This window comes from Gastrolobium bilobum, unplaced genomic scaffold, assembly GCF_033153095.1.
Source record: "Gastrolobium bilobum isolate Gb01-03AN ecotype WA unplaced genomic scaffold, APGP_CSIRO_Gbil_v1 utg36121, whole genome shotgun sequence".
NCBI lineage: Eukaryota > Viridiplantae > Streptophyta > Magnoliopsida > Fabales > Fabaceae > Gastrolobium > Gastrolobium bilobum.
Window position 1 is genome coordinate 90,151 of NW_026895271.1, and position 20,816 is coordinate 110,966.

The 20,816-nt window shown below is 37.6% G+C and overlaps 3 protein-coding genes across 3 annotated transcripts; 1 reads left to right on the forward strand and 2 right to left on the reverse strand.

Moving 5' to 3' along the window:
- Window positions 1–6,904: 6,904 nt before the first annotated feature.
- Window positions 6,905–7,777, reverse strand: LOC133303116 (uncharacterized). The gene has a single exon (XM_061502988.1). It carries the CDS (start codon window positions 7,775–7,777, stop codon window positions 6,905–6,907), a length of 873 nt encoding a protein of 290 aa, XP_061358972.1.
- Window positions 7,778–9,109: 1,332 nt separating this feature from the next.
- On the forward strand, window positions 9,110–11,464 carry LOC133303142 (uncharacterized). The gene is made up of 4 exons (XM_061503023.1): window positions 9,110–9,285; window positions 9,881–9,951; window positions 10,090–10,176; window positions 11,145–11,464. The coding sequence occupies exons 1-4, from the start codon at window positions 9,180–9,182 to the stop codon at window positions 11,166–11,168; spliced, it is 288 nt and encodes a 95-aa protein (XP_061359007.1). The 5' UTR covers window positions 9,110–9,179; the 3' UTR covers window positions 11,169–11,464.
- Window positions 11,465–12,025: 561 nt separating this feature from the next.
- Window positions 12,026–14,161, reverse strand: LOC133303151 (uncharacterized). Its single transcript, XM_061503031.1, has 2 exons — window positions 13,924–14,161; window positions 12,026–13,417 (listed from the first exon to the last, which is right to left on the reverse strand). The coding sequence occupies exons 1-2, from the start codon at window positions 14,119–14,121 to the stop codon at window positions 12,026–12,028; spliced, it is 1,590 nt and encodes a 529-aa protein (XP_061359015.1). The 5' UTR covers window positions 14,122–14,161.
- Between the last annotated feature and the right edge of the window lie 6,655 nt (window positions 14,162–20,816).

A 20,816-nucleotide genomic window follows, 5' to 3' on the forward strand; every position in this document is an offset into this window, starting at 1 on the left:
ATATACAAAAGATGTTATTTGCACAACAATCATGAAATAAATTTTAGGATTTTCAAAAAATCGAAAACCGATCCAATCCAAACCGAAAAAAATTGGATTAGATCAGATCGGATTTGAAAAAAAAATCCGAATGGATGATTATATGATCAAATCGAAGGAATTGGATCAGATGATTTTTGCTTCTAAAACTGATCTAATCCAGACCGCGAACACCCCTAACCCTATTAACTTTTTCGAAAATGTTAAGAGGATAAGACTGTTGACTTCTTACCTATAAATCTTCTAAACTATCTAAGGAAATGTAGCATCCTTCTTCTTCTTTTTGGAAAAGTACAGGATAAAAGAAAAAACTACCTAGCTACTCTGGGTCTCTCAAAACCCATCCTAACCTTCACTAACAGATCATGACATTTAACAGGAGGAAAATGGCTAACAAGCAATGGCGGACGCACCTTAGTGCAAGTGTCTGCACTTGCAGAAACAAAGTTGGGAAAATTTGTTTTTTCACATTAGATGGGTGCTTCAAGTCAAGTAAAAAAAAAAAGGAAAAAAAGAAATAGGAAGATTAGGAAAAAGGTAAAAATATGTCCAACCCAACCAACCCCTATAATTAAAAGCTTAGAGCTTAAACCCTAGCCCATTGCTTTCTCTCTCTCTCTCTCTCTCTCTCTCTTTTATAAACCTTATTAGCTCCAAATTTTAATAAACATCAACGTTCCTGAAATTCAATCTTCATCAAGTGGAGGAGAATCTCACGGGATTTTTCACGTTTTTTTGTGAAATAAAAGTGGCCAACTTTGGATCAAATAGACATCGACAAAGGTTGGTTTTTGATCGATTAACTGTTATAATTATACTATATTTGACAAATATCTTTTTGTGATGTTTATTTTTTTAAAAATTATCATTATCTATTATTTCCTTAAAACTTTGGTTGATTCACCAAAGCTTTACTTTTGAAGTTGAAGCAAAATTGAATCATGATTATGATCTTTAAAATAAAAAATAAAAAAATTGTGCAGACATAAAAAAAAAATCCTGGGTCCGCCACTGCTAACAAGGACATCACTCTTAATTGATAGGCCTTGGTGTGCCATCCAGTCGGCCACCATATTCCCTTACCTGAGGGTGTGCTTCAGTTGCAGGTTCCAATTACGTTCCATAAGCTCTCTCACTTTATTTCCAATGGGATTCAACGGATGGTCATTTCTACTATCTTGTTCTATGAATTCCATCACCTGAGAGGAGTCTCCTTCCAAAATGATGCTTCTATAGCCTCTATCCCAAGCTAATTTCAACCCTGTAAACATGCTTCATAATTCAGCTCTAAATGAGTGGCCCTATCCAAGATTCTTTGAAAAGCCCAAGACCCAATCTCCTTTGCTATCTCTAATCAGCCCACATCCAGAATTTCACCCTCCCAAGGAGCTTGCCCCATCTACATTCAGTTTCAGCCACCCAGGAGGATGAGGATTCCATTTTATCATTTGCAATTGGCAAGGTTGCTGAATTAGCCTCCCTGCTTTCATGGTATTTCTAGCTGATAAGTACCTTTCAAGATATCCCAGGATGTTACGAATGCTTCTTTGGATATCGGGCTGGCTCCCATTGAAAACATACTCGTTCCTTTTTCTCCAAAGCAAACAGCAGCAGATACCAAAAAGGATATCCCAGTTTTTGATTCTAGAACCAATATTAACCTTCTTTATGTTATCTTCAATCCAGGCCCTTAACGACTTAGTACAGAACGACAGCTACATAATCGGAGTAACCAAGGCTTTCCAAATGTTTTTGGACCAAATGCAGTCTCTGATCGCGTGTAAGGAGCTCTCTGGATGATCATGATACCGAGGGCAAAGGTTGGAAGTTGTAAAATGTCTTTTGAATCTCCTTTGATTTGTCATCAGATCGTCCCCCATCAATAGCCAAAGGAAGGTTTGGGCTCTGCTAGGACCATCCCACTTCCAAATTATTTTCCAGTTGAAATTAGGCTGAGCAATTTGGGGTTTCCTCAACCTGTTGTAAGCTGATTTAACAGTGAAACATCCATCATTCGTGTCAGCCCAGCAAACTCGATCTTCCCCATTGTCTTGATTTACTGGCATGATGCTATCAATCAGCTCACCTACTTCAGGGTTGATCCACTCCCTCATTTTCTGCCAGTCCCAAGTACCATCATCTTTAACATAATTTGATACTTTTTCGTGGAGAAGGATCTCTGGAATTCCTCAGATAATAGCCCTTGGAGACTCTCTACATTCGGGATCCAAGGGTCTAACCAGAAATATGTTTTTTCACCATTACCCACAATAATTGTAGATTGAGCCTTTGCCTATGGCCAGATTTTCACAACTCCTTTCCAAAGATTGGAGCTGTTGTAAGAGGCTTTGATTCTGGGACTAAATTATTTCCCATCTTGTACTTATTTTTGAGGACTTGGACTCAGAGAGCATCATGCTTTGAGAGGATTCCAAAGCCAATCTTCATGAGAAAAGCTTTATTGACTTCTCTCATTGATTTAAGACCCAAACCACCATCTTCTTTCGGATTGCAAACTCTTTTCCAAGCCACATGATGGGGGCTATTTCCCTTATTCCCTGAATTCCACAAAAACCTTCTAGTAGTCTTTTCAATCTCATCACAAGTTCCTAGAGTTAGAAGGTTTGTTTGCATGGCATACATCGGAAGAGCAGATATCACTGATTGGGCCAGCATATTTCTTCCAGCCATAGATAGAGTTCTTTTCTTCCAAGACCCTAACTTCTGGTTCACTCTCTCCATGATGTGACTGAAGCTACCTTTTGTAGCTCTCTTGTGATGGAGGTTGATACCTAGATATTTACCTAGGTCACTTGTTAGGCCAAACCCCAACTCCTTACTCAGTTCAGCTGCATGGTTGTGATTTACATTTTTAGACATGAACACTTTAGTTTTTTCAGCACTAATGCTATGACCCGAGCTTTCACAGAAATAGTTAAGAATTTTTTTCATGATCCTTGCTTGCTTTAAAGACGCCTCACCAAACAACAGCAAGTCATCAACAAAAAATAGATTGAAGATCTGAGGACCATTCTTCCTTAAAATCACTGGCTTCCACTCCTTTTGCTCCACCACCAAGCTGATTAGATGAGCAAGCCGCTCTATACAGAGGACGAAAAGGTAAGGTGATAGAGGATCACCTTGCCTTACTCCTCTAGTCGGTTTGAATTCTCTCGTAGTAGCTTCATTCCACAACACATTCATTGTACAGGTTGACACACAGCTCATAATGATGTTTATTAGAAGCACTGGCAGCTCGATCTCTTGGAGGGTATCACGAATAAAATCCCATCCAAGTTTATCATAAGTTTTTTCCAAATCAACTTTAATGGCGATCCATCCCTTTTTTTCCTTTTTTGGATCTCATGGAATGGATGATTTCTTGGGCAATAATAATATTATCAGAGTTATGCCTCCCTTTCACAAAACTGCATTGGTTCGGCATGATCAGGTGATTCATGTGGTTCCTCAGCCTATTTGATATCAGCTTTGTAATGGTTTTGTAAATAACATTACAAAGACTGATAGGCCGAAGTTGTCTCACTGATTCGAGGCAATCAACCTTTGGTATCAGACATAGGAGTCTGATTGATAGCACTAATACTGCCATGATTAATAAAGGCTTCTTTCACAACCTCGCAAACTGTCTTACCCACCTTATCCCACTAAGCTTGGAAGAAGAGAGCATTTAGGCCATCAGCTCCGAGAGATTTATAGCTACCAAACTGAAACACCGCTTTTCTAATTTCCTCAGTCGTAGGCATGGCCATAAGCATCCTAAGACTTTGGGTTCGAAGCTTAAGAAAGCTCCCTTTCACAGGGAAAATCGGTTGGCAAATTATCTCCTCAGAATACAGGTTTTCAAAGTAACCATAAATCATATTTGCCAGAAATTTCGGATCCCCAATCCAGTTATCATTGCTATCCTTCAAAGAATCAATTCTATTTGCTCTTCATCTGGCAACTGTTGTGGCGTGGAAGAATTTCAAATTTCTGTCACCAAAATTGAGCCATTTTCATCTCGATCTTTGGTACCAAAGGATTTCTTCACGTAAGTATATCTCATTCAACTCCTTCCAGAGGTTGCTCTGCAGATCTTCTAAGTAAGAGTCATGATACTTGCTAAGCCTATCATCAATGCCTTCAAGCCTACCAAATTAGCTTAAACTTCCTATGATTAGCTTCCTTGTACGTCTCATTGTGCCACTTTGAAGCTTCCGTTTTAAAATTTTCACAAGCAAACCTCCAGATTGCATCTTCCCCCCAACAACTGTTAATAATGCCTTGAAAGGAATCACAAGTCAACCAAGATGCCATGAAACTGAAAGGTCTAGTGTTATTTGGATCCCGAGGAGGAATACCATTTAAGAGAATAATCGGACGATGATCAGAACTATAAAAGGGAAGGTGAGACAGAAACCTATTGGGAAAGCTCAGGTTCCAGTTATTATTGTTGCAGGCTCTGTCTAATCTCTCAAATAGTTTTCCCCTTTTCCAAGTATATTTTGGTCCTTTGAACCCGATGTCTGAAAGGTTACAGTCATCCAAACAGTTCTGAAAATCTTTCAACGAAGCCCAATTTAGCTTAAGGCCTCCAGTCTTCTCCTCTATTTTCAGATAAGAGTTGAAGTCTCCCATTGTTGTCCAGGCATCATGATTGCCTATACTCAGGTCTTGAAGGCCCTCCTAGAGATTTCTTCTCTCAATGCATCTAGGACAAGCATATATGAAAGTTATCATCTCTACTTTTCTGGACTCATTCCAAACGAAGGACGTATGTATAAATTGATGATGAGAAGAGAGAATACTGATTTTCACCTCCTCATTATTCCACAAGAGCCACAAGCCTCCTGAGAATCCAACAGCCTCTTGGATATGATGAATATTGAAGCCCAACTTGGAAATAAATCTTTTAGCTTTAACCTCGCTAATCCGAGTTTCCATAAGGCAAAGAACCTTAATTTTAAACTTTTTCGTCATATCTTGGAAAAGGGGGGTCAGACCTTTCTTGCCTGCTCCCCTTACGTTCCATGTGCACACTAACATAAAAACACTGAAAAGGTAACCAAACGAACCCATCCGAGGATAAGTTACTTTTTGATCTCTGAGAAGATCTTGATACCACCCAAGGTATACAGGTTTTCATCCACTTCTTTCCCTTCTGCTGATTGAGAGAATCTTCTCATCACTTCCAGAGCATCCAGAGACTTAGGGTGTGCATGACAACCTTCCCGGAATCAATTTTTTTTTTTTTAATTTCTGCTCCCGGGAGCAGAAATGGATAGAAAACTCATTTGATAAAATCGGTTTATTTTTTTGTTCCCGGGATGAACCGGTTTAATTTTTGTGCTCGGGAAGAGAAAAAAGAATCAAAAAATTTCTGCTTTTTGTTCCCAGACACAAAATGAGAAACACTTATCTCTCTCAATTACTCTCCACTGCTACCATCATCACCACCGCCACCACCATTCCAACACGACCACTGCCACCATTACCGTACCACCACCATCACCACCACCACCACCATCACCAACCACCATCACCACAATCATCGTAGCCACTGTCATCACCACTACTATCGCCATCATCATCGCTGCCACTGCCATCGCCACCACCACTACACCGCCGCCGCCACCATGTCATCAGCATTGTCGTAGCCACTGCTGTCACCACCGTCGCCACTACCATTATTATGCCACCGCCACCATCATGTCATTATCATCACCATCGTCGCATCCACCACCATTACTGCCGCCGCCGCAACTATGCCACCACTACCATTATCACGCCATTGCCACCGCCACCACCATAACCACCACCATTGCCACCATTATCACCACCATCGATGCGCCACCGATGTCACCACCACCACCTCTACGTCACCGCCATCACCACCACCGTCACCACCATTATTACTACCATCATCGCCACCATCGTCACAGCCACTACTATCACCATTACCACCACTACCACCACCGCCACCATGCCATCACCACCACCACCACCGCTACTGCCACCGCCGCCACCACCACCATCATGCCATCACCATCACTACCACCACCACAGCGCCACTACTAGACCACCATCATCGCCATCATTACCACCACCATCACCATACCATATGAAAAGGAAAGTGATGATCCAAAAAAATTTTATGCTTAATACGAATATTTTTTATTCTATCATTTGTTACGTTATCAAACACAATTCTCATTCTCGGAATAAAAATAAAACATGTTATCAAACACATTTTTTTTCTCAGAAACTATTCCAAGGCACAGAAATAGAAAAGAATTGTTTCTTTTCAGAAATAGTGCCAGAGAACAGAATGGTTGTCATGCACACCCTTACCATCCGGGTTAACATTCTCCTTCGCTTCCTTGATTGGACTAGCACACTGCTTCACCCCTCTTGATACTGATGGGATTTCTTTGGTGTTGTCCATTGGAGCATTCTGTTTCGAGCCTTTGGACACTAAAAGGGGTTTTTTAGTGGCCATATTAGACCTTTGGGTTGGTTTGCTAATTGCTCGTTCAAGCCTAAGTTTGATAGGCCCAATTTTGCTAGGTTTTGGGCTTTTGGTTTTCTGAGTACCAACTTTTTCCAGCCTTGGGACTTTCACAAAAGCATTAACCTCAGGCTGTGGGGTCACACTTTGAATAGTATTTACCTGATTTTCTGTCATCGCCGTCACTGACATTAGCTCCTTGTCATTCGGCGCACGCACCTCCTCTGTCTCTCTGATACTTTCGAAACGTGAGCCAGTGGCTTTGGCTGCATGGACCTTGGAAGACCCGTAGCTTTCCTTTTACTTTGTTTTGTCAACTCTTCCACTGTTCATCTTCTGTTTCCCCCTTGCTTCTTCTCAAATTTGCTGAGCTTCTCTGGTTTTTCTCCCTCTTGCCGGCCGGTGGACAATCATCCATTCCCCAAAAGGTTCCGTTGCTGTGTTTAAGAAAACCTTCATACTGTTAACTCCTGGAACCTTTGTTTTGACTTCTTTGTTTCCCTCCATTGAATCCTTAACTTGCACTTCCGGATAGACATCTTTCCTATGCCCATATCTTCCACACCCAAAGCATATGAGATGCAATCCTTCATAAGCTACATGAAAAGTTCTATTCCCTATTTTAAATTTTGACAGGAACTTCTTGGTTAGATCAACTTCCACACAGATACGTGCAAATTTTGCGCGTTCTGTAACCTCTTCCACATTGGATTCAGTCTTGCTAATAGAGTTTTTATCTATTATCAATGATCTTCCAAACATATTTCTTATGCTCCACAGAATATGGGATGTGTACAGTTCAATTGGCAAGCCTGGTATCCTGATCCATATAGCGAGCTTCTTAAGGACTTCGTCATAAGGGTCGAACATAGGTCTCCACCTTTGAACAGTTACATAGTGGTCAACAATAATCCAAGGACCATCTTGAAGAACATGCATATAATCCTTCTCATCCATAAATCTGAACAGGAAATAATCATTCTCCAAGTCTATGAATTCATAAGCCCCTAATATGCCCCACATTTTCAGCAATCTACCCAAGAGGAATTTGACATTTAGCCTCTTAACTAGAAGCTTCATTATCAGAGCATTTCTCCATTTTTTGCAAGCTTCTTTGTGAATCTCCTTCGGTACCCTGAAAGAAGGACATAAAGGATCATCTTCTTCAACATTCACCACCTCTTCATCTACTTCTTCCTCTTCCTTTTCTTCTCTCATCTGTTGAGCCATCCAGTGCTCTTCTTCCTCTTCTTCCCCTCTAGCTCCATTAAACTAGAGAAGGGTATCTTTGTAAGACACCAGTTTTCTTCCAGGAGAGTCTTCTTTGGAGTTTCGATTCTCAGTCTTGTCTTCATTCAATGTTTCTCCTACTACTGCTGCAACAGCTTTTGCCGCATCCACCATTGTTACCTCGCCCCTTCCATCAACCTTTGGTTTCTCAACGCTTCTTTTCAGCAAGTCATCATCTTCAATTCATTGCATGACACCCGCATTCTCCTCAGAAATACCGGTTCCCCCCGAAGCCCTAGCAGACACCATCTTTTTTAGGGAGGACCTTACTGAAATGCAGTATCCTTATCATGATCATTTCATGCAAAACGATCCTAATTATTTATAAAATAATTAATTGTGATAGAAATAAAAGAGAAAATATTATAATAAAGAGTGACAAAATTATCAACGTTAATTTGTTCATAAATGGTTAAAATTCTCTCATATTTTTTGATAATCTAAAAAATTAAAATCAAATAATTGACAAAGAACCATTTCAAAACTTATGATGGAAAATTCGCTTGAACAAATTCTTTTATTCAAACAAAGATATTTTTAATATAAATAAAGATTTATATATGAATTATTACTATTAATCTTTTACTACTATTTTCCATCTTACATGAAATATAATATGATCCTTTTATATTTATTTAAAATTTTATATGACTTAATTGCTTATAATTTTATATTAATTTATTATTTAACAATTATATAATATTAAAACATTTAATTAGTTATTACCAGTGTCTTATGAGTAATGACCAATTCAATTTTTAAAATAATATTTTTTCCACAAAGGCGTGGGTTGAATCCTGATGGTCGATGTGAAGATTTATTGGTAAATGATATGTAATTTCTTCCAATAATTTAAAAAAAAAAGTAAGAGGTCTACTCTGATTCTCATGGAATACCGATATCTTACGCTACTTAAACTTTTGTGAAGCTATAAAATAATGTTTTTATAAATTTATCAAAGTATACTTAGCGCGAGTTAGCTTAAATGCTTAATTACCACGTTCAAGCCCTAATTGATTTTTCTATTACAGAAAAATAATTGATTTAAAGCCAAATCATAATCCGAATATAATTATACCATGTTCATCCTTTTCAGTACCATCATTATGAAAGATTTAAAGTATAAATTCTATATCCAACTCAAACATAATTATCCCTATATAAAATACGTGTGGTTTATTTAAATAAATAAATAAATAATCCAGTCAGAAGACTCATAAAAGAAAATAGAAAAAAAAAGACACCGATACGCAGTCGTTTCAGTAGCTTTCCTTGGGGCATTTCCATCTTCCACTAGCACCAGCGCCACAACACTCTTCTCTCTCTCTCAAATTCGGAAGCCATGGCCTCTCTTGCTCGTGGAGCAGCATCTCTAAGCCGCATTACTATTTCCACTGCCAAATCTCCCGTTCAACTCATCCACCGCCGAGGTCTCGCTGGAGCTGCCGGTAATCTTCCACTTTTTTCTTTCGCGATCCCGTTTACCATTCCATCAAAATCTATGGTGTTTTTTTTTTTATTTTGGGTTTAAAATTCCTCTAATCCTGATTTTTTATCGTATTTCCGGTCTATGCGTTCACAATAATTTCGTTTCCCTTTCTATTGGATGGCCGGTAATTTTTACAAAAACCTAGGAATCGGTGGGTGGATTGAATTTTGAGAAAGCTGTGATTGGAAGATGGTTTTTTGTTGATAAATATGAGATTTTAAAGTTTCAATTTTGGTTTTATTATTATTATTATTATTTTGAAATATTAACTGGGAAATGAACAAGGTGGGAAAAAGGGGTCTTGGGTAGGGGAGGAAAGGAGAGTCTAATGGTTATAAATGGTACCAAAAAAATATAAGTAAATAATTGAATATTTTTTTATCTATTTGGTTTTCATGGTGTTTAGAAACCCAAGTGAATATAGTTCAATCAATAGGTGTTTGGTCTTTCTATTCTTTGAATTCTGTGAAGAAATTGATTTTGTGTGTTTTGGGTTTGTGTTTAGTATGCAATTCTGACATCTGTGGAATGGATTTATCGTTTGACTATTGCAGATCCCCATGGCCCCGCTAAAGTTAACTTCTGGCAAGACCCAATGAGCCCTTCTAAATGGAAGGAAGAGCACGTGAGTCTCTAGTTTTGTGTTTGAAGATCTACTGCACCCAATTTAAATTATTGGTTTTTACCGTGAGATGATTGGATCATTATATTGGACACTGAATGTGTGCGAGTATTCTCTTGACTGGTTGGTTTGTGCTTGCAGTTTGTGATTGTCTCTTTAACTGGTTGGGGACTACTATTCTTTGGGGGATACAAGTTGTTTACAGGAGGCAAGGGCAAGAAAGAAGAGGTACTTTCAATTTTCGTTTTCATTGGTACAACTAAGAATACCATTTATCAGCTTGTTGTAGGCTCGTAGCTACGTTCATTATGAATCTGTTAACCTTGTTTGCTGTGACTGATTTATGCAATGCTGTTTTTGCTGTCTGTCATAAGAATATTTATTTCGCACCATTTACCATTCTAAAATATTTTCACGGTCTTTTGTTCATAGCCTGTGTACTGCACAATACATCCGTAGTTTGGGAAAATTCTCCACAAGACCACAATAGTTTTGAATTTGATGATAAATATCCAGTATTATGCATAAATGTGAGGTAAGGCTGTGTGCAATCCTCCAACACCCCCACCCTCACAAAGTTGAGGAGCCTTTGTACATTGGGGTTTGCCCTTTATAAATCTCCAGTATTTTGTTTTAGGTTCCTGCTGAACGCTAAGGCAACTGTAGGATTTTTCATTTGACAGTTAAGAAATAAGATTTTATTATTTCATGAAATGTTGTTTTGGTGCTTCAACTATGCTGTCACTGAAGACAGTTTGTTTTTGAGAAGCAATATTGTAAGGCAGTATAATCAGATGAGCTCAGAGCGTGCAATACTTCAATGGATCAGTAGGTCTGACAAACAGATAAACTATTACTTGTATTTCTCAAGTGCTTTTTTAATCTTATAATGTTCAATTTAGGGTAATGAAAACTTATTCAAGCACAGCTGCTGTTGGTGCATTTTATCATATTGGCCACACAAAAAAAAGTCTAGAACGTTATAGAACAGTTATATTAAAGACATTTTTGTGTTTACCAAAAAAAAAAAAAAAGACATTTTTGTAAGTGAACTTTCTAATCATAATTAGATTAGATGGCCGGTTTTGTCTTTTAACAGTTTAGTGTACTGTCGTGTTAATCACATCTGTATCTTATTTGGGACGTGTTCAAATTTTAGTCTTTGCTAACTAATGCTCTGCTCTGAATATTTCCAGCAACTGGTGAAAGCACCACACTGAGGTTTGGAGCATATTTACAACCCGAAGTGTTCCTGGTAATAAAGTGTGTGCCCGGACTTTTCCGAGTTTTTTGGACTCAGTCTTGTTTGCTGGCAAACAAATCTTTTGGCTAGTTATTCATTAATCCTCACAGTGAATGAATATTGGGAGATGATTCTTTCCAGAACAATGTGTTAAATTTGACTTTATATTTGCACATTTTATGCCAATTCATGCGTTCCTCTCCATTTGCAAGCAATTACTTTTGTTGACATTAACTACCCGAAGGAAGCTATGTTATGTTCTTATTTTATCTATACATGAATGATCCTCGCACCAAGGTCGTAAAGAGTAATTCATTTTCTCACCATAATAGTTCGACCGAAATAGTCATTTTCTCTTCATCAAAAGATGATATTTGATAAATTAAATCTCATACGGCGTGCAATTTCAGGAAACCTTGGCGTTCTGCTTTGTGTTTTGAACCCCATCTTGCATGCCTACTATTCTCAAGCATGATATCTAAGCCTGCGAATGATGAAATTCTGAGGTGGTGCCAAAGGATGGTCATTTGAACAACCATAACCATGCTTATTTGACTGGTATCAGTATCATGAATGTTGGAAAGTTTGAGTAAAAGGAATTAGTCCAAAATTTTGGTAAAAGAAATTAGTCCAAATGAAACGAGTATCTGAAATTACTGAATACAAATAGGGAAAAGGAAGTCTGGTTTCTCTGAAATCTACTTCTTAAGATGATACACCCTTTTATGTCAGTAATATGAAATATTTCCAAGCACACCAAACCCACACCCACTATTCTATATAGAGATGGACATGGTAAGTACAGTTTAATTACAAACCCGGTTGAAACTCTGACTATTCTATCTCTTCATTGTACTCCTCCTTCTCATCTTCAAATGCAGAGTGGGATTCCTTGACGAAATCATCATCAGTATCCTTGTCCTCATCACCATCATCAATCGCATCTTTCTCTTTCTTTCGTACATCCGAAACCTCAAATTCTTCAGACTCTTCATGAAACATGTTGGATTTTGTTTGCCCTGCATTCTTGTCAGCTTTGTTGATATGTCTCCTGCTCCAGTTTTGTTGGACATGACTGTCTTCATCCTCTTCTGTCTGTATTATTTCATCCAGTCTCTGTTTCTCTGGGTGAGTATTAATGCCATTATTTGTCACCTGGTGATTTATATTATTCACTGTCATGTTTTTGGCATCTTCTTTGTTTTCATGGTTTTCAGGCTTCAGCAATTTGGCCTCTGGCTTGTCTTTTCTTGGATTATTATTGTCTCTTCTCTTATCCTCTCTAGCAAAATTTTCCTTAGCAGAGACTCTCCCAACTATTCTATCCTTCAACTCATCCTTCTCATCTCTGTAAGCCTTTCTATTGCCCATGTTTGTCTCATCATGACTTTCGAAAATTCCATTGTTCTCCATTAACCTGTTCTTGACAATGGCTCTCCAGCGCTTCCCTTTTGTTCTACTTACATGGCCATGTTTCCTTTTCACGCCAGCCAATTGTTTCCCATTGAAATCCTGACCTCTACCATCAAATTTTGCAATTGGCTTCTCTTCTCTGATTGCTTTCTTTTCTCTACCATCCATCACTACAGCCTCAATATCTTTGGCAGTGACATCTGCACCACCATCATCTTGAGGGTCTTCAAATTTCTTTCCTAGCTCCTCATCAGTCTGAATTTCATCTTTTATTTCAGCTGTAACCTCGCCATCTTTGAACTTGGTTAATTTGCTTTCACTTGCATCTTCATTTGTAATACCCTTGTCATCATCACCCCCATATTTTGCAGACTCACTAGAATTTCCATCTTTTTCTTTATTATCATTCTCAGTTTCATCTTGTGATGCCATTGTTCCATTTGCTGTCACAATTTCTGAAAAGATGGTTGGATGATCATTAATGCTTACCTGGTGGTTCTTAAGTAGGATTTCAAGACGGTGCTTCAAGTCCTTTATCTCTGCTTCCTTCTGCTTAAGATTCTCTCTTAGTGCTATTATTTCAGAGCTTCCTTGTCCCAAATTGCTTCCCTTTTCTTGCATCATTCTGAGCTCATTCTGCTTCTCCTCAAACGCGGATTCCATCACTTTCTGCTCATCTTTCAGTGAATCCATGGTGGATTGCATCTCCGCAACTGTTCTAGCAAGCTCCATCTTTTGACTTCTCAGGGCGTATATTTTCGCTTTCATCTCTTCGTTCTTCCCTCTCAACTCTTTGGTGCGATCTCTTTCCTTCTATGTGATTGAAAAAACCAAAGAGTAACATAACAAAGTCACTGCAGGTCTAATTAATGCACTTCACTACTTTCCTAACATTTGCAGAATTGAAAGGATATTGAAAATGCAACATCTTCATTATTTTTCATCCTAGCTAGAAATTTTTGACAATGCACCCCAAAACAAAACCAAAAGGATAAAGAATAATTAACTGATATTTCAGGCTGATTTGATTTGAAGTGTTCTTCAAATTGGGTGGTTAGTTAATGATCTGATTAATTCATCTGGGACTAAGCATTATGAGAATTGACAGATTAGAAAAGTTCGAATCACTAGTCCCTAAAACTGCTCAATACAGCAAAGGCAGCATCTTTTCTTGAACTTGGCTCTAACTAAAATTTTTAATGCATGTAGCTCCATACGTGTCATGATGATTCCATAACACGTAAAAGTGAGAAACAGAACCCGAGAGAGAGAGAGAGAGAGAGAGAGAGAGAGAGAGAAGACTGAGAAGAGTAACTGACCTGCAAGAAAAGCTGAAGGGCAAGAAGCTGATGGTCTTTCTCTTTGACAACAAGGTTGTAGATGCGTCTCTCTCTGAGCTTGTGAAGCACCATGACACCAAGCAATGCAACCCCAAATGTGATTAGTAATATCAACACATATGGCCTTCCTCTATTATTCCCTCCATTGCTGCTATGAAACCCTTTGTTGTAAGCCATCTCTTTCTCTCTCCCCCCAGAGAGGTGATGATCAAGAACACAATCAACTCAAGTATGAATGGCTTGTTTCTTCTTCTTTTTTCTAGTACTTGGAAAGGAATAATGAATAATGGGGTGAGTCTCTTTCTCCTTCTCTCTCCCTAAAGATTTCAAATTTGTGACTTAAAGTGCTGATTTTGGGTTGCTTGTCATGCAAAAAGAACGTGCCACCTACTCAAACCTGGCGTTCTATCTGTGGATGCTGAGTTGCATGGAAATTGTGTCAGGGCACAGATTCTGGGACTGCCATTTTCTGTTTCCCATGTTCTCATTTTGACCATAACATAATAACACCCTCCTAAATAAATTTTGTTCTTTTAAGATACTTTGTTTCAACTTTAGTATTTGTTAGTAACTTAATATAACTGCATTTTTATAATATATAATTAAAATTATATTTACTGTTACAACTATAAATTAAAAGATTTATTCAATCAGTGACTTAATGTCCGATCCAACTTAATTAAAACGGTTGAGTTGCTTTCGGTTAACGATATCATCATAGTCATAGTGCTCACGTGGGAAGCACAGGATGATGGGAGTACAGCTATTTCATTTATACGTTATTAAATGATGTTACTAAAATCCTTGGTGGGTTATATAATAAATAAATATAGTTAAATCATTTTTAAAAATAATAAATGAGTTTTATACGGTAACTCATGCTATTCTCTCTCTTTTTTTATACAAACTCATGCTATTCTCTTATGTCCTTTTTTTCGTGTGAATGCTGCTTTGTTCTGAGTTGTTGCATACTTGCATTCATTACAAAAGTTATGTCAAATAGCAGTTTCCTTGTTTTTTTCTGTGTGCTATAACAGGTTCATTAATATTTAGTACAATATTTTACACTAAAACTTTTTCAAATTCGAGGTACAAATTAATCCGCGATTTAGAATGATATAAATTAGAATATATTTTCAATATTTTAAATTGATTTAATTTACGATATCAATAAAGAAACCAACACATTTATACAAAATATCAATTATTTCTAAGAACACAGCCATTAGTGGCATAAGCTTCTTTCTTTTACCAACTCACATTCTACTTTCAAATAATAAGGTGAATAATTAGGTATAAGTGGTATTCCTAATAATGTTATATTGGATCTATGAGTAACAATCAATTTCCACTGTTTTATTTTATAATATTATTCAAAATTGGTTTTACTTTGTTGTCATATGTCGTTAGCAGTAAATGTGGTAATTTTCAACACGACCCGCTGACAATACATGAATATGACACAAGAAATTCGTGTTCGCGTCGACCTGTTTTCAAATTTGTGTTGTATTCGGGTTGGCAAAAACTGACATGCCAAAATGTGTGTCATGTCGTGTGTCAACTCGCGAACCCAAAATTGACCAGTGTTAATCTTCCTATTGGTTATTCGTGTCGTGTCGTAAACATGTTATTTGTGTCTAATCGTGTCGTGTTGACTAGCATAATAAGTAACACAATCTGGGGTTGATAGGTTATTTGTATCGTATCGTGTTAACCTGCATAATAAGCGACACACTATGAGTTTACGGGTTATTCGTCTTGTTCGGGTTATTCGTCTTGGTCGTGTTCGTGCCGAATGTTTTAACCCGATTTCAAATTCATCTCATTCATGTTGAGTGTATTCGTATTCATGTCAAATTCGTGTCATATCGCGTTGTCCCATATTACCACGCATGCGTGAAACCGAAAATAGCGACAAAGGGGATTTGCGTCGGTTAGTGAATGGAACAAGGATGCACTTCTAGACAAAGCACCACTAGTTGTTAGATGGATTGAAATGTGAAAATACAATACTTAAGGCATTAAAACATAAGTATAAAAGGCGTCTAACTACTGCCCGTCGACCTGACTAAACCAGTGTCTATTCTAGGGCCTGCACCTGCTCACCAGGTGTTTGATAAAAGGTCTGTGAAAAAGCTGGGTCTTGAGGAGTCACTGAATATCTTTTGCATTCTACAGGAGGATGATTCTGACTCAATAGAAGAGATTTCCTCTTCCAAAGGCACTAATGAATCACTTCCTAATCAAGTAATGAACCCTCAAGTGAAGAAGAAAGATGATGAGTCAACTCCCTGGGCGAATCTCTTCAAAGATAATCGACAACCTTCAAAAGGTTTCACCTTGCAATACTCACCATAAAACTCTGATGATGAACTCTTGCTTGAGAAGAAAGATGTTAAAGCCCTTGAAGAGATTTGGGGATTAAGCTTGATAGGGTATGCTGCAGATCATTTTCCAGGAAAGAAAGCCATCCTCGAAGCCTGCCAGAAATAGGGGAATGCCATTCTCTTATTTAGTTCATGAGAGTGGATGGCTAGTCTTCAAATTCAATGATGAGAAAACATGCATAAAGTGCTGGCCAAGGGTCCTTACTTCATTTTTCAACGCCCTTTGCTCATGAAAATCATGTCACCTTTCTTTGATTTCAGTAACGAGGAACTAAGCTGCTTTCCAGTTTGGGTGAAGGTTCGTAATCTACCTTTGGAACTTTGGAATTCTCATGCTCTGGGAAGAATCTTATCTCGGGTTAGAGTTCCTCTTGACACTGATAATCTTACAGGATCCATGGGGTCTATTTCCTTTGCTAGGGCACTTGTGGAGGTCGATGCAGCCAAAGATCTCATATATAAAGTTTGATTCAAACTTCCTAGTGGGATATTGAGGCTTCCACTTGTCTCTAAAGCATCAAGGGATGCAACATTTCCTTCGCAGTAAGGGCGTGGATGTTATGGCTATTCTGGAAACAAAACTTAATCTTAACTTTATTATAGAGATTACGCAGAAAAAGTCTAATGATTGGGATTTTACCCATAATTTTGCTATTAATAATACAGGTCGTATTTTGGTTATGTCAAAGTCTGGCCGGGTGGTCCTCTCTGTGTTAAAAGCTACTGCCCAATTTATTCATTGTTCTATCAGGTACAAAGTATCAGCTAAGCAATTCCAGGTTTCCTACATCTATGCCTTTCATTCTGTGAGCACCAGAAGGCCTTTTTAGGATAGCCTTGTCTCTTTAGGCTCTTCTTTGGATAGTCCTTGACTTATTTTGGGTGATTTCAATAGTGTTATGTCTCCTCAAGACCATATCAATGGGTCTCCCATTTTAGCCTATGAGATGCATGATTTCTTCAATTGTTGCTCAGATTTGGCCCTTGAGGGGATGAATAGTCATGGCTCTTTTTTTCATGGATGAATGGGAGGGTTTGGAGCAAATTAGACCACGCTTTGCAATCAACAATGGTTTAATATATTTCAACACTCTACTACAGAAATTTCCAACTTTGAATCTATCTCTAATCATACCTCTATTGCTATAGTCACTTATATGGTTTTTATGAGAGGTAACACTCCTTTTAAATTCAATAATGCTATTGTTGATCATACATCCTTCTCTTCCATTGTTTCAGAGCATTGGGATTGTACTTACAATGGCTGGAAAATGTTCTTGGTATAGTTGTCAATAGCAGTTAGTGGCCAACCCCGAAAATGGTATAGTGGAGTAGCGGGTAGCGGTATTGCCGCTACAGTGAAGTATTAATGCCAGATATATTATACTAACAGAACAGTCTAACAAATATAAATGCACAACTCTGACCATCAGTCCACCCATGCTCTAGTTATATATGCCATGCATACTGTTATTGTGTATTTATTGTACATATATTAATATTGTGTGGCTGTTTGTAGGCATTGCAAAAAGAAACTGAGCGGATCAAGTACCAGTGGAATATGACACCTAAGGAACCATTTAATTAGGTGTCAGAGAAGATCTAACCATAGCATAGCACAACAATACATTATAGCTAGAAAAAAAAGGGGAAAGGAAGGGACTCTTGCAATTGCAAATTTCAATGTAAATCAAGCTTTGAACAAAGATAATGCCCTTAACCTTGTGAATATTAAATTATTTTTTATTTTGTAAATGTGAATATCAAAATTTGATCAAACACAGTTGATAATTTGCAAAACAAGTTTCTTTATTGTAATCGTCAATTATTTGATATGCGTTGTGCTACAAATGTTCTTAACATCATGGTTCAGCATGCTTTGGGAGTTGTAGCCTGCAAGTGAAATAGTCAATAATATTCGAGAAATTATTCATTATATTAAAAGTTGAGAAACTATTCTTTACATTAAAAGTTCACAAACTTATATCAAAAAAACTGCACAAACTTGTATCCAAAAAAAGTGCACAAACTATACTGGCACAATGATATAGTCAAATGAAATACAAGTGAACTAATGAAGAAAATCATCATCTCCGGGTTCTCCATCAAATTCCAACAAATCTTCTCCCTCACTTTCATCTTCACTTGAACTAAGCTTATAAATGTGCTCTTCCTCATCATCAATTTCTTCATCAACAACTTCATTCATCACTGCCAGTCCCCTGGAGCTTAAAAATAAAGGCCTAGATACAATAGGTACAACTTGGTTAACCATTCTTGTTCCTCTTGTCTGCAGCCTTATGTATCTTAGAGGCTCTCCAACCCCACTTGCATCAGCAACAACTCCCAAAGTCAAAGTATCATCATAAAAAATATTCTTATCTTCAGCATTATCTTCACCCACTTCTCCCACCAACCACTGATTGATGTCATCAATGTCTTTTAGGATAATGGGATCAATCACATCATGACTGTCATAGCGATGTTTAAGAGCTTGATTGTACTTAATAAAAACCAAATCTTGCAACTTTTGATGCTCCAGCCTACTTCTGTTTTTGGAATGAATCTATTTCATAATTAACCATAAAATATGTTAGTTTCTTTGCTTTATAACCCATATATCAAATGTAACTATATAGAAAATATTACGTGTTCAAAAGTACTCCAATTGCACTCACACCTGGATGAGCTACAAGCCAAACTCAACACCTTAATGGGAAAGTCTCTCAAATTTGAAGTTTGAGAGCCATACAACTTCCACCATTGAGCTATAATGCCATAAGAAGCGTTTATTGTTAGCAACTTAGCATTAATAATTAATAACAATAAAGAGGCATTCAACAGTCCTATATAATAACAATATAGAGGCGCTCTTGGCAGTCCTATATAATTAATAACTTGAAATTCACGTTTACATACCTGGAGCTAATAAAGTCCTTTGCATTATTGTTGACTTGATACCAAAGAGGCCTTCAGCTATCCTATATGATTCTAATTGCATTGTAATTGTATCATTTTCTTCCTCATTTGCAATTAGCCTTTCAATGCATTTGAAAAGGCCAGCCATAACTTCTCTATCATTTCCAATTGAATCATTGCCATAAAAGAATTCAGGATTTAGATTATGGCCCGCTGCATGCAAATGATGATGAAATTGGTATTCCTATCTTCTATCAATGATAACAAATATGTCTTTGTACTTTTGTTCATCTCCGCCAAATGATTTTTGAATTGCCTCCTTGGCCCTATCCATTCCCTCATAAATGTAGCCTATTGCTGGTTTTTTCTCATTATCAACAAGTTTAAGCACACGCACAAGAGGCCCCATAACCTTAAGTGAGAAAAAACATCATTCCAAAAGGCAGGCATAAGTACGACCTTTCTAGATGCCACGTTTGGTATGAGTCATTCTCCAGGATTCCCGGGAAACTGAATTTTTCTAAATTTTTAATTTTCGGATATTATCATAAACTGAATGTAAATATCATATTTATGAAAATCGAGATTCCCGGGTAAAAAAAATTTCTCTTCTACCAAACGTCCCTAAAGGTTTTCTGGCTGCCTTGGAATTCTCCCAATCCTCAGAAATAAACTTGTTCCTAAGGTTTTTTCTTTGTTTGTGCAACCTTTGCAATGTAAGGAATGTCGTAGCAAACTTTGTGACTTTGTGTTCAAAGCCAATGAATGGTTGTATATGAAACTTACAAGTTTTATGCCTTTTCCAATGGCTCTCTTAACCCTCTCAATCTTTCCAATGTCTTCCAACATTAAATCCAAACAATGTACTGTAGATAGGGTCCAAAACAAATTTGGCCGCTTGGCTTGCATATATTTTCCTAAAAAATAATCAAGAACAGATTAACAACAATTGAAAACAAGTTAACAAATTAACAAGTTTGATGTCTTACCAGCTAGAATGTAATTGCTTCTGTTATCTGTCACAACTTGAATAACATTCTTTTCACCAATCTCTTCAACAAACGTGTTCAAAAGCTCAAATATTTTTCCCCAATCTTAACATAAGATGAAGCATCAACACTCTTCATGAACATGGTCCCTGATGGACAATTGACCAAGAAATTAATCAAGGTCCTATTCTTTCTATCGTCTACCCATCCGACATAATCGAACATCCATAAGTGGCTCATTGTACCTCATGATCCTTTAATAACTCTTTTGTATACTCCATCTCTTTTTTAAGAAGAGGAACTCTACACTCATAGTAGCTTGGTGGCTTCAAATGTGGACCATAGTTTCCAACAGCCTCAATCATTAGCTTGAAGCTTCTTGAGCGTACAACATTAAATGGTATTTCATTTGTACACAAAAATCTTTCTATGGATTGAATGGTTCTTGCCCTTGCCTCTTTTTTACTAGCATTATTTATGCTTGTCTGCTCTTTGACCAACTTTATGCTAGGCCTTTTAAAAAAATGCAAATCTAAAGTACCTTTCACAGCCTTTGTAGCAGTGGTAGAGACATCAC

Bases quoted from the DNA above. Each gene is read 5' to 3' on its own strand.
- LOC133303151 (XM_061503031.1), bottom strand. From the start codon at position 14,121: ATGGCTTACAACAAAGGGTTTCATAGCAGCAATGGAGGGAATAATAGA. The intron at 13,418-13,923 runs GTCAGTTACTCT...TCAATCACATAG, and splicing joins CCCTTCAGCTTTTCTTGCAG to AAGGAAAGAGATCGCACCAA.
- LOC133303142 (XM_061503023.1), top strand. From the start codon at position 9,180: ATGGCCTCTCTTGCTCGTGGAGCAGCATCTCTAAGCCGCATTACTATT. The intron at 9,286-9,880 runs GTAATCTTCCAC...TGACTATTGCAG, and splicing joins AGGTCTCGCTGGAGCTGCCG to ATCCCCATGGCCCCGCTAAA. The intron at 10,177-11,144 runs GTACTTTCAATT...GAATATTTCCAG, and splicing joins GCAAGGGCAAGAAAGAAGAG to CAACTGGTGAAAGCACCACA.
- LOC133303116 (XM_061502988.1), bottom strand. From the start codon at position 7,777: ATGGCTCAACAGATGAGAGAAGAAAAGGAAGAGGAAGAAGTAGATGAA.